At 35.5% G+C, this 13,313-nt stretch overlaps 1 protein-coding gene across 1 annotated transcript in view; it reads right to left on the bottom strand.

Moving 5' to 3' along the window:
• Positions 1 to 9,457: 9,457 nt before the first annotated feature.
• The window catches only part of LOC127848013 (complement C1q tumor necrosis factor-related protein 4-like), a 29,833-nt gene continuing 25,977 nt past the window's right edge, over positions 9,458 to 13,313 (bottom strand). Inside the window, exons 5-10 of the mRNA XM_052380289.1 lie at positions 13,088 to 13,136; positions 12,542 to 12,636; positions 11,937 to 12,065; positions 10,934 to 11,019; positions 10,029 to 10,146; positions 9,458 to 9,673 (exon numbers count right to left, since the gene is read on the bottom strand). Coding sequence (XP_052236249.1) covers positions 9,540 to 9,673; positions 10,029 to 10,146; positions 10,934 to 11,019; positions 11,937 to 12,065; positions 12,542 to 12,636; positions 13,088 to 13,136 — 611 coding nt within the window. The 3' untranslated portion in view covers positions 9,458 to 9,539. The remainder of the gene's footprint in view (positions 9,674 to 10,028; positions 10,147 to 10,933; positions 11,020 to 11,936; positions 12,066 to 12,541; positions 12,637 to 13,087; positions 13,137 to 13,313) is intronic.

Below are 13,313 nucleotides of genomic sequence, written 5' to 3'. Positions count from 1 at the left end.
GCATGACCATATTATCGGGGTGTAACATATACGCTTCCGTAGAAATTAAAAGAAAGGCGCTATAATAACTAATGTTAATTAAATGCCGCTGAAAGTTGTTCTTGTTAAAAATAAAGTATATCGGCTTTTGGCAGTAAACGCATACTAAGTTCACTTTTTTCCAAGCAATCGGCATGATATAATTGTTATAGCAACCTCTCTAGCTGGTCAGTACCTTGCATGTGTATTTCTTTTTGACCTAGCAGTCAATGATAACCCATGAAAGTGCAAGCACTTATTTCCAAAGGGGTCCTTTTTTGTTGAAGAGACAGCAAGCAGAAAAGACAGTATTGAGATACAAGGAATCCGGGTGCGATACCCTAGCTCTTTGCGAATAGATCCCTTGGTTCTTTTACGTGCTCAGTGTATAGCACCGATACACGCGAGAATTACATGGGTTTCATACCAGTACATCTCTAGTTGGGTGGGAAACACTAGAAGCATTTCTGAAATTTCCAGTGCCCCGGCCAAGAATTGAACCGGGGCCTCTGGAATGGTAGACTAGTGTGTTACCATTCGACTACCGCACCAACCAATACATATAGTAGGTAAAAGATGTTCGATACAAGAAACACGGCAACGCCAAGAAGACAGATTTTTAACGTTTAAATGAATAATTGGGCATACTCATGCGATGTCTACCCGTAAGTTATTTACATACAATATTAAAGCGTAATTGTTCCATCCAAACTCAAGTTAATAATTACCAGTGACCATGACTTTGAAACAACCTGTCCCAAAAATGCAATCTCAAATAAGGTCTGCGTGTAAGCTGCCAGCATACACATTTTGACATAAAAAACTCAAGCTATTGACAAGACACCGTTTGTCTATTTTAAGAACAGAGCAGATGGTGTAGTTACGACTTTAGCATATACAGCTCATCGTCGAAACAACAATAAAGCAATAAAATATACAAATGCGTAAAAAAACAACAATTTTATTTATACATTTATGCTAATATATGATTTTTATGAGAATGTAATATGTAAGAGAAAGCTTATTATTTTTTATATATTAAAGTTAAATGAATGTTCAAAATCCGTATTTGATTGAGAAAAAAAGCAGTGAGATCATATGAGCCTTGTTTTGAAAAGAACTGGGCTTATTGCATGTGCGTTAAGTGTCATCCCAGATTAACATGTGCAGTCCGCACAGGCTATCGGTAATCAGGGACGACACTTCACGCCTAAACTTGATTTTCGGGAAGGAGGGACTTCCTTGAAACTAAAAATACCATAAAAGCGGAAAGTGTCGTCCCTGATTAGCCTGTGCGGACTGCACATGCTAATCTTGGACGACACTATACGCACATGCATTAAGCCCAGTTTTCTCAGAACCCGACTTATATATACAATGCCGGGTTAGCACAGTGGAGGCCCAATAGCAGTAAAGCGTTTGGGGTCCATCCCGTCAGGTCCCTGGTCGATCTGGTGTCTAAAAGAACGCCAGTGCCCAGTCGTTTTAATTAACCTACCAGTGCCAAAGGCTGACAAGACATAACATGTGGCAATAATCTTTTATAGGTATACAATGACATTGTAATACCGTAATACTAATATGAAATTATAATAATTAAATTAAGAATTAAAGAAAACAATCACTGCAGCCTGTATATTCACGGCCTCATGGGGCCCCTAAAAGTCGCGGGCCGATAGGCAGTTGAAAACTATGCCTAATGGGTCATCCGGGACTGCATATATACAATTTCAATTTTGGGAAAATATATTCCTTATATATTTTCGGCTCAAAACTTTAATGCTTTAATACAGACATTAGCAAAACGTATCAGCATAAAGATTCTGGTCTTACCCAATCTTTGTAAAACGTCAAACATACTTGGTCTGCAACCATCAGGTATAATTGTATACCATAACAAAATGGTACTCATCTTCAATTTCATTAAGTGTACACAATTTACAAACTCTTTCATTTCTTGACAATGTAAATTAATAATCATCGTCGCTGTCGTTCTCAAACCTCGTACCTACAAAAAGCCAACTTTTCAGGAGAGAGAAAAAAACGTCACATTTTTTTTATAAACGATGTTTTAGAGAGTGAAATTCTGTAAAAATAACAAACAAATGAAGCTGCAAAATACGGTAAAAGCCGTAGACGCGTAAGTCATACTGATATTCAGAAATGGTAGCTACAAAATTTCGTCACCACAGTTTTGTCATTTTTATGAGGTACGACAATTCATCCTGCTAGGAGACCTCGTAGCTGCAAATATAATCAAAGCGCTGAAGGCACTGAATTTGTACGCTATTGCATAATCTTAGACGCGACTCAGTTTTCAAAATTATGTTACAGCTTTTTGTATCGCACGTTTGAAATGAACAAAACCCATTCAAATTTAAAAAGAGTGTGTCTCAAAGCACGGGTCGAATTGTGGGTGCACTGTTTATCCTAATAGTTATGTTATACTTAGACAAAATAACGTCTCTTTTTATTTCGCAATTGGTTCCTGCAATGGCAACCATTTTTAGAATGTTGGTTTCCTTGCTAGAGAATAACTAGCCTAGAATCATGTACATGTTGTGTTATGTGTATCTAATATTTTAATTATTTTCTTTAAATTATTGAGCAACAATTTTGCCGACATGACAGATTACATAACGTAGAAAGATGAGCCCCCTCTGTACGTTACTTAAGACGTTATTTTGGTCCTTATGACTCTTTAAGAAAAAACCTATAAAGTCATGGATAACGACATTTATTTCATTGCTGAACACTTTTTCTCACGCATAGACTCGCATAATCCCAACTGGATCGATTCCCCAATGCATCCGTATCAGCGCAACTCTTATCAATTACTGCATACTTACTTCTTTTCTCGTCGCTGTTCAATGCCAGATTATCCCGTATATTCCATTTTAAATAGTAAACTCAAGAATTTCATAAACATAAACATTCGCCTTTTTTCTTAAGTAGCAAATTAATTTTTCGCATATGTGACAATTAAAAGATGTGATGAAATAATGTCCAATCGAGACGGGTTCTAGCGATCTACCATTACACCACTGTGCCGACTCAATTGTCAAATGCATAATTATACTGCAGGTAATGCAGGCCTACGAGTGCTGTCGCTCATGCAAAGCGTGCACTCTCATTGGCCAATATCGATTGTATACAACGACGCTCCGCCCAGCGTAGCTAAGCTCATACTGACTTGCAAAACTCGCTACATTATTTGTACGCTATGGCGTCTAAATAAAAACGTTTTTGTCAAATTTGTCCAAACGTAATGACGTACCTATAGGGAAATGACGTTGCAATAATCGCTACGACTTTTCGCCCGACAAAAAAGCCAACAATCAAGCTTAGCAGATCAGTGTACCGTGTGTTTGAACAGTTTCTTCAAGGGGTAATAGAAAAGAGACGAAAGTTAGTGCCTCAAATGAAAGAAGCCAGGCGGTTAGGAAAACGCGCCTATATGGCATATGACACTCTTTACATAAATGGAACCGCGGTAAGAGCATAGGGGCACGATGGCGGTGAGGTGTCGGTTTTATCGTGGAACATTCGTGGTTTAACTGATTTGAAAAGATCTAGTTCAGAGTTTACAAATATTTTAAGTTCATTTGATATCTGTTTTTTTGTTTGAAACATGGACAAAGCTCTCTAGTAACATTACGCTTGACGGCTATCTATCTTTTAATTTCTTTAGAAAATTTCAACATAGAAACGCTCGACGGTGTAGCGGTGGTATTGCTATTTATATAAAAGATCATTTAAAAAATGGAATTGAAATTATACGTAATCATTATGACACAATTATTTGGATCAAATTAAATCATGTGTTTTTAACACGGCCCGTGATATTTACATATGTAGTAGCTATATATGGGGAGAGGACTCACCAGTCTACAATACAATTAATGTTGATCTTTTTGATATTTTAGAAAATGATATCACATATTTTTCTGAGATTGGAAATGTTTTTATAACAGGTGATTTGAATAGTAGAATCGGTAATAAAATTGATTTTATTGTACATGATACAATTAATACCGAAAATGATGATGTCGATTATTCACCAGACCAAGCCTTTGCCAGGGCCTCAATAGATAAAATACATAATAGTCATGGCATTAAATTACTTGATCTGTGTAAGTCCTCTACATTACGTATTATCAATGGTAGACTAGGCGATAGTTGTTAACCCACATTTTTCTCAAATAACGGTTCTTCAGTGATTGATTATCTGTTGACTACAGAAAGCAATTTTCGATTGTTAGCAAACTTTACTGTTTGTGATTTTAACGAATGGAGCGATCATGCACCATTGCAGTTTTCATTGTATTGTAATAATTATTCGCCTTGTTATGATGTTTTCACTGATGTTAAATGTCAATGGGACAATACATTTCGAGATGAATTTCGTTCAGGAATTATTTCTCGACTTCCCGTATTGACAGAAATTGTTGGAAATATTGATTGTACAAGTAAACGTTCAATTAACGTAGCTGTAGAAAAATTTACTACTACAATCCGGTACGTTGCGGATCCGTTGTTTTTAAATCTCGTGTTTACAAAAATAAACACACGTTCTTTGTTGACAGTTGTATAAAACACGCTGATTGGTTTGACAACGAGTGTGTAGCGGATCCGTGGTCTAGTGGTAACACACTGGATTCACAATCCAGAGATCGCTGGTTCGATTCCCCGCTGCACCTAACCTACTAACTCGTCTTTCGCATGAGACGTTAAACCGAGGTGCAGTGTACTAGGTGCTATACACCGGGCACTAAAAGACCCAGGGTCACCTCTGGAACGGGTTGTCTCCTGTATCTTGCACTATCCCCCGTAACCAACTAACACGTCTTTCTGGGGGCGATGGCCATATGGGAGACAATCCCGGTGCACTCGATAAAAAATAATGAAAAAAAAAAGACAACGAGTGTATAATTGCTCGAAATCAATACCATGACGCTTTACGATGTTTTAATTGTATTAAGTCTGATATAAATAGGAAAACGTTGTGTGAAAAGAAAAGTATTTATAAGCAATTAATTAACAAAAAGAAAAGAGATGCATTTAAACGAAAAATGATAGAAATTGAAAATTTAAAGAGTAAAAAGCCGAAGGAATTTTGGAAATATTTTAAATCTAAAAACAAAATAAATGGCAATAAAATTTCAATACATGCATTTTTTACATTTACATTGCATTATTTTGAAAATTTGAGTAATACTATTAATCATACTAATAATGCCGAAGCTGAAGGATTTTGTTCAAATAATAATTTTAATGAGGAAAATTGTACTTTTCCAGAACTAGACCAGCCGATAACATTAGATGAAGTTAGGAATGCATGTTAAACGCTTAAAACGTAATAAAGCGGCTGGTAGTGACTTTATTTTAAATGAATATTTTCTTGAAAGTTTGGATATTTTATCAAATCATTTATGTGACATGTTTTATAGTATTTTAGTTTCAGGCTTTTTCCCCGATCAGTGGACAGAAGGAGTTAGCATACCTCTTTATAAAAAAGGCTCTGTTGATGATGTAAGTAATTATAGAGGAATAACACTTGTTAGTTGTTTTTCTAAGTTGTTTACAACCATTTTAAACAAACGTATCGAATCGTTTTGTGAAGACAGTGCTAAAATTTCTGATGCCCAATTTGGATTCAGAAAAGGATGTTCAACTGTTGATGCTATTTATATCTTGTTGACTGTTGTGCAGCATTATTTAAATGAAAACAAACGTTTGTATGTTATTTATGTTGATTTGCTCAAATGTTTTGATAGTATATATCGCAATGCATTATGGTTAAAAATGTATAAATCTAGTGTACAAGGTAAACTTTTGAGAATAATTAAGAATATGTATGAAAATGCTAAATCTTGTGTTAAGTCGTGTACATCATATTCTAAATACTTTAGTGATGCTGTCGGTCTAAGACAAGGGGAGGTAATGTCCCCGATTCTTTTTTCACTGTTTGTAGAAGATTTGGAACTATTTTTGCAAGATAGCACATTGTCTGGCTTAAATATAGACGACATAACCTTAATTTTATTATTATTTGCGGATGACATGGCTATTCTAGGTAAATCACCAGAAGAAGTACAGAACCACTTAGATTACCTATATGTCTATTGTAATACATGGGGGCTTAATGTGAATACTTCAAAAACAAAAATAATGGTTTTTCGTAAAAGGGGTAAAATTCGAAATGATGAAAAATGGACATATAATGGCCAAGATATAGAAATCGTAGATAATTTTAATTATCTCGGCACTGTTTTAAATTACACTGGTAGTTTCACTTTAAGTCAAGAACATTTGGTTGGAAAAGCCCTTAAGGCTATGAATATTATACTCTATAAATGTAAGCAGTATGATCTTAAACCGAAATTATTTTGCCAGTAGTTTGATTCTTTTGTTGGATCTATTTGTTGTTATGCCTCTGAAATATGGGGTTTCAATAAATCAAAAGAGATCGAACGCATTCATTTAAAATTTTGCAAGAGATTGATAAATGTGAAAATAAGCACATGTAACGCTACAGTTTATGGTGAGCTAGGCAGATATCCATTATATGTAAATAGATATGTACGCATTGTTAAGTATTGGTTAAAAATTATTAACAGTAAAAATATTATTATACAAACTGTGTATATTCAAGCATTAAATGATTGTAATAAGGGATGCAACAATTGGGTTGCAAATGTAAAACAATTGTTAAACGATTACGGATTTTCCTATGTTTTTGAAGCTGCAAATATAACTAATAGTCATGCTTTTGTTTGTAAATTTAAATGCAGAATTATTGACACCTTTAAGCAACAATGGTTTGGTGATATGAATAGAGTTTCTACTCTAGATATGTAAAGAATGTTTAAAACTACTCTTGAATATGAAAACTATTTAGATTTATTACCCAAGAGTCTACGTTTATACTTTGTGAAATTAAGGGGTTTCCGCCCATCCATTGAGAATTCAGACAGGAAGATACTCACGCAACAATATCCCCCGTGAAGAACGTTATTGCCTTTGTTGTAATCAACGGGATATAGAGGATGAAATCCATTTTATTTGTGTTTGTTAATGTTACCGTTTTCTACGGAAAAAAATCATTAAACGTTTTTATTTCGTGAATCCATCGGTTGTTAAGTTCCATAGTTTATTAACATCAACTTGTAAATTTGAAATATTAAAGGGGCCTTTTCACAGATTTTGGCATTTTTTAACTTATTCATTAAATGCTTTATATTGATAATTGTAAACATTGGATCGTAAAAGCTCCAGTAAAAAATCAAGAATAAAATTACAAAAAGGAAAAGAACATTGCCCGGAGCAGGTTTCGAACCAGTGACCCCTGGAGTCCTGCCAGAGTCATGAAGTAAAAACGCTTTAGCCTACTGAGCTATTCCGCCGTGTACACATACTTGTCGTATTTTATACCTTATATAAGCAATCTTCGTAGTTTCACAAAATTTAACGACAAAAACAGAACTCTCCAAATTATTCAATCGTTTCGCGTTGCAACGCTTTATAATTTTTAGGTTTTAAAATCTTCAAAAGATGCATATAATGGCTATATTAGACCATGGTAAATGTTCAGTATTACTGTTTCCTCACAAATATCATAACTAAAACGAAAATTTGCGAATCTGAAACAACTTTTTTCAATTTTGTCAATTTACCAAAGCGTGAAAAGATCCCTTTAAACGTGTGTAAATATGTTAAGGAAGCATTATCTGTACGAAATGCTATTTTAAATAATACCACTGAATTATAGTTTGACTTTCTTCAAATAAGTGTATGTATCACTTTGCAGTCACTGATAGTATTTGTAATACATTGTCCTTACTGCCTTTAAAATTATTATGTTTCTCCTTGTCAAAATCGTTGTTTATCTCTGTTCTTATTTTGTTTAGAAATGTCATTTCATTGAATTTAGTTCTGAAATGTCATTTAAGTTACTAACATATATACACCATTATAATGATTTGGTTACCTACTATAGTATAAGGATACGTGACATTACTTTATTTATAATTATATGCATTCAAGACGATGTATAAGTCTTAATAAACTGTCTGTTCTGTTCTGTTCTGTTCTGTTCTTAACAATTTCGGCATGTGACTTTCTCAAGGGCTCTGATTGGCGTAGAGCTACGAGATATAGCCCAAAAAAACACGCGCCAGACTTCATATATTCGGGAAAAAAAACGATATATTTTTGAAAATTTTGGAGCTACGAGGTTTGAGAACGACAGCGACGCAATGTTTTGGTGTGCCCACCAGTTTCTATAAATAGAACATGAGAAGATAATCTATATGCTGGAATAGCAAAAACTGTATCGCACTATTTCTAAGTATGTTTATTTTGTTGAAATGGGTACTGACCATCCAGTTTATGCTGTTTTCCGCTGAAATGTTCTCATATTTTGACAAATATCTACAATTTTTCCGTCATGATTCAAAATGGTATACCATTTTGTCAAAATCAACATGTACCGTGTTTCAAAAACTAATATTAAGGATATACATAAAAAACCTGATAAACTTATATTTCGCGCATGTCTTTTGTTTTGTTCTGTAATAGAAGTGCCATCCGTTATCGGAGTATCCGCGTTTTTACCAGCGTGTTAAATTAATTTGAATTTTCTAAGCAGACTCAATGTTTACAATTTTCGTCTTTGCGTGCTAGCCAAAATGACTTCACGGACGTATGGTCACACTGGCTTTGGCTGACAAAGTATTCGTGGCCCGTATAAATGCGCCGCTGCTTGACATACTTATTCCTTGATAATATTTGTTTCACGACTTTAATAGAATTTTTTTTTTTACCCGATTATATCCCTTTTAAAATCTGCCTTTATGAAAGATGACAATTTTGTCTTGTGGACATGACAGTTATATTCCACTTCGTGCAAAACTCAATCAAATTGTTCAGGGAAGATTGTCATCCATCAGCGGATTCAGAGAATAATACTGCGTCGTCGGCGAATAATATACGATTAATAATTGATCAATAGTAATGTCCGCATTAATATTAGCTTGTAAGTGCAGCTCAATTATCAGTTGTGAATTACGAAAACATTTTTGGCGAACATATCTCACCTTGCAATAATCCAAAATCGGATTTAAACAATTTCTGAAATAATATTACTATGTTTAACACCCAATTTAATCTGATTATACAACGATACAAAACGGACAGATATTTACCATCGATACCAGACTGAACGGGCTTAAATCAGGGATCATTACGATTCGTTTAGTCATATGCCTCTCAATAATCGACAACACAGCACAACCGTTTGTGTTTATTGTTGAAATCCAATCAATTATTGAACGACACATAATGCGTCTACTGTTCTATAGCCCGGCTTGAAACCGAACAGTGTGTCAGTCACAATTTCATTAGCAGTAGCCCAATATAGTAGTTTTTAAACATTAAAACGATTTGGAAACATTTTATTAAATGAACACACTCGATCAGAATTTATTTCATGTTCATTTCAAACAGAACACACTTTAATTTCAATTATTTCCTCCATTTTCCCCGTGTCCTTGACCTTGCGGTATAAGGATAAACCCCGAGAACGTGGCGTAGGTTTCGTCCGGCTTTCCGTACAGCTGGTTGGTACCGTGACCACGGATATAGACGGTGTCGTCTGGAAACAGTAGCAACCAAACAAAGACTTTAGCGGGAAAGGTTAAATTGTAAAACAAAATCTACAAACAAGTCCTACAAAGAAGGAAAGCAGTTCCTACCATTATGTAAATGCAAAGACATACACATACCTATAACTGTAGACCAAAATATGCACAGGTTAATTAGGTTAGCCCGTATAAAGCACCAACTGTAAAATAAATGCATAATGCATACTATTCAAAATATTGACATTGCTTAGATTGACAGACGGACTAACCGACCGACCGCAAGAGTGACTTTAATAAAGCCCCTCTCTGTGGGTATACTCATATATTATAAGTCATAACCAGGCCAAAACATCACTTTTCACTTACTTTCAACAAGTTGGAGGAGAATGGCATTGCTGGCGGCAGCGTATTCGTTCTCATTATGGGCGTACCCGGTGATTTGGTACACCCCATTCTTGTAGAGGTCCATCCATAGCGACCCAGCCTTGAGATTTACAAATAACGTCAATCAAGTAAGCATAGCTCCAGGTAAAGTGGGCTAAAAGCATGTGCGTAAAGCGTCGTCCCAGATTAGCATGTGCAGTCATCACATGCTTATCAGGGACGTCAATATTTGCCTAGACTGGATTTTTGCGTAGAAAAGACTTCCTTTAAACGAAATATACCATTGCAGTGGAAAGTGTCGTCCCAGATTAGCCTATGCGGACTGCAAAGGCTAATCAGGGGGGGGGGGGGGGCACTGTACGCACAAACATTAATAATGTACGCACAAACATTAAGCATGTCTCCCCAGATTCCATAGTAAAAAGCAACACACGAATCAAGAGCATTGGATGGTCGACGTTGCCGTAAAGTGAGATTATCTGTTTCTGGGCAGGTCCATCCACACTAATCAGTCGGAATCGCATTTGGGTAAAGTATATTTTTAGTTCATATATATAACATATAAGCATCTATTTTTTGTATCAAAGAAATATTACCAGATGTGAAATTACTTTATGGTTATTTTGATAAATAACCTTCCAGCTGCTTGCTGCTTATTTCCTAGATATCATAAAACAAATCGATATGAATCTACAAGTTGTTTTTCTCAAACCATAGTCACACAAAAACTGTAACGTATATTTCATACATATAGGTTTATAACATGATATCTATAACCCTGCACACTTCTGATTAAGTCCGACTAACACCACTGCCACGGTACACCCACTGCAAGCAGTCCACGGTTTGTTCATCAATGAGCAGACATCTTAGTAAGCAATACATACCGATTCCGAAAGTCCGTGGTACAGGAACACGTAGACCCCGTCATGATGGCACGTGAACACTCCAGTGCTGTTGTTATAGCCATTGCCTACATACATTAATAACACGCACATATATAACAATTTGTTTAGCAAACTGGGGAAATTGAATGAAGAAAATATACTGTTTTCCTGTGTTAGTATTAATTAAGAAATGATTTTCGGCTAAGTGTTGGTTATTGCGGTAATACACCAAGGTTTGAAGTTACCATAAAACATAACAGATAAAAATGAACATGAATCTCCTTTTTATATATAGAGCCTCATGTCGAAAACTTTTTTTGACACCCTTACATGAAACAATACAAATTATCGACTTGTAAATTTACATAACAAGTTCATGTACCTGAAATATTGAACACTTTGTCGCAAATTATATGGGCATTATTATTAAAATAAATGAACACTGTGTCGTAATTTATTTGGACAATATTAACTAGAATATTTATCACACTGTAAAAGAGCTTGACGAGAGGGAAAAGGGCATCATAACCTTAATTAATGAACACTAGTCGAAGGCGATAGGGACACAATTACCTTGATGATTAAACAAACATGTCTGAATCGTTATGAGCACCATGAGCTCCATAAATGAAAACAGTGTCGAAAACTATTTGGACGCAATGACCTGAATTAATGAATACTTTGTCGAATGCGAATTAGTGACAGTTATATGAAGTAATAAACTCTTTGTTGAAGGCGATAGAGAGACATGCAATTGAAGTAATGAACACTTTGTCGAAGGCGATAGATACATTATTATATGAATTTATGAAGACCTCGGCAAATTCAGTGGAAGCACACTGACCCGAATACCTGAATCAAGTAAGCATTTGTCGAAGGCGATGGAATCCTTACCTAATTAATGAAGACCTTGTCGAAGGCGATGGCGGCGTTCGCACTGATGTTCACCATGGCTCCTTACCTGAGTTAATGAAGACCTAGTCGAAGGCGATTGAATCCTTACCTGAGTTAATGAAGACCTTGTCGAAGGCGATGGTTGCGTTCGCACTGACGTTCACCATGGCTGTCAGACCGGCGGAGAACGCGATGAAAGTCTCATCGTGCGCTCGTTTCAGGCGGTTGTTCGGCACAGCTAAAACATTGGAACATGAAAAGTATGGAGTTTCGACGGTCGACCAATATGGACCTTTTAAAATCACTTATAAATGTCTTTATAAAAAGTTCATTGTCTGTACTAATTATCAAAGGTCTACCAATAGTTATTGATAGATATGTGTACATACAAATTGCCATACTGAAAATATATGGGAAAAGAATATGTTTCTATTTTTTTATTATACATATACTCATGATTTATGAACGCAAAACGACGGAACCAAGGTGGTTGATAGTAAAATACCGTTATTCGGTATATATTGATTCAACTGTATATTCGAATTAAATTAGCTTTTCATTTGTATATGCGTGCATGAATGCAAAAGAACGAACGGACTACCGGTAATCATGTATGAACACTATCTTAATAAGGATTGTTTTTATGGATCGATACTTTGAAATACATTTCTTTAAAATTGATATATATATATATATATATTAAGAAATTCAAACCGTGGTTTCCAAACTTCATCATGTTGGCAAGGTCCAAGGCCGTGCAGACCCCAAGTACAACCAGCACAGCCGTGATGCCGAGTAGATACTTCATGCTGGAATAATCACACTGCTCATAAACTGCTGAGGGCGATGTTTCCGTATTGTATACAATATTTCAACCCATTAACCCCCTCTCGTCTCATTCCCCATGGGAAAATGTTGATCCCGGTTATAAAATTTCCCTCCCACTGACATCTTGATACATCTAAAGAATTTTCAACAATAAATGCTTTGACAGAGTTTTGAAATCAATTGTTTAAAAAAAGATTCCAACCATGAAAGCAAAACAACAATAACAACAACAACAGCAACAACAAATAAGACGATTTTCCGATGCTCCCACCAATTTGGAATAAGAAAATGTAATTATGTATTTGCATATCCTAAAATTAATTGGAAACGGCATAAATCAACCAGAATAAACCAAACCAACAACGATCAACGATACAAATATTAAAAAGTTATACTATCGGAATTGGCAACGTATATTTAAAAAATACAAACATTTGCTTTTTACTTAATACTTTCAAAAGAACAGAATATCTGCTTCGTACTCACTTTCTTTCTCCGACGTTTAAGTGTCACGATAAGAACCGCGTACCTCAACCAGGAGATAAGCAACGCAGCAGAGCGCGCGGGCAAAATGTAGGACATACACATGGTGAGCTTAAACCAGAGAGCGCAGACAATATGTAGGACAAACCCATGGCGAGCCCGTGTCCTGATAATG

This window comes from Dreissena polymorpha, chromosome 10, assembly GCF_020536995.1.
Source record: "Dreissena polymorpha isolate Duluth1 chromosome 10, UMN_Dpol_1.0, whole genome shotgun sequence".
NCBI lineage: Eukaryota > Metazoa > Mollusca > Bivalvia > Myida > Dreissenidae > Dreissena > Dreissena polymorpha.
This window is presented reverse-complemented; position numbering and strand designations above follow the sequence as displayed.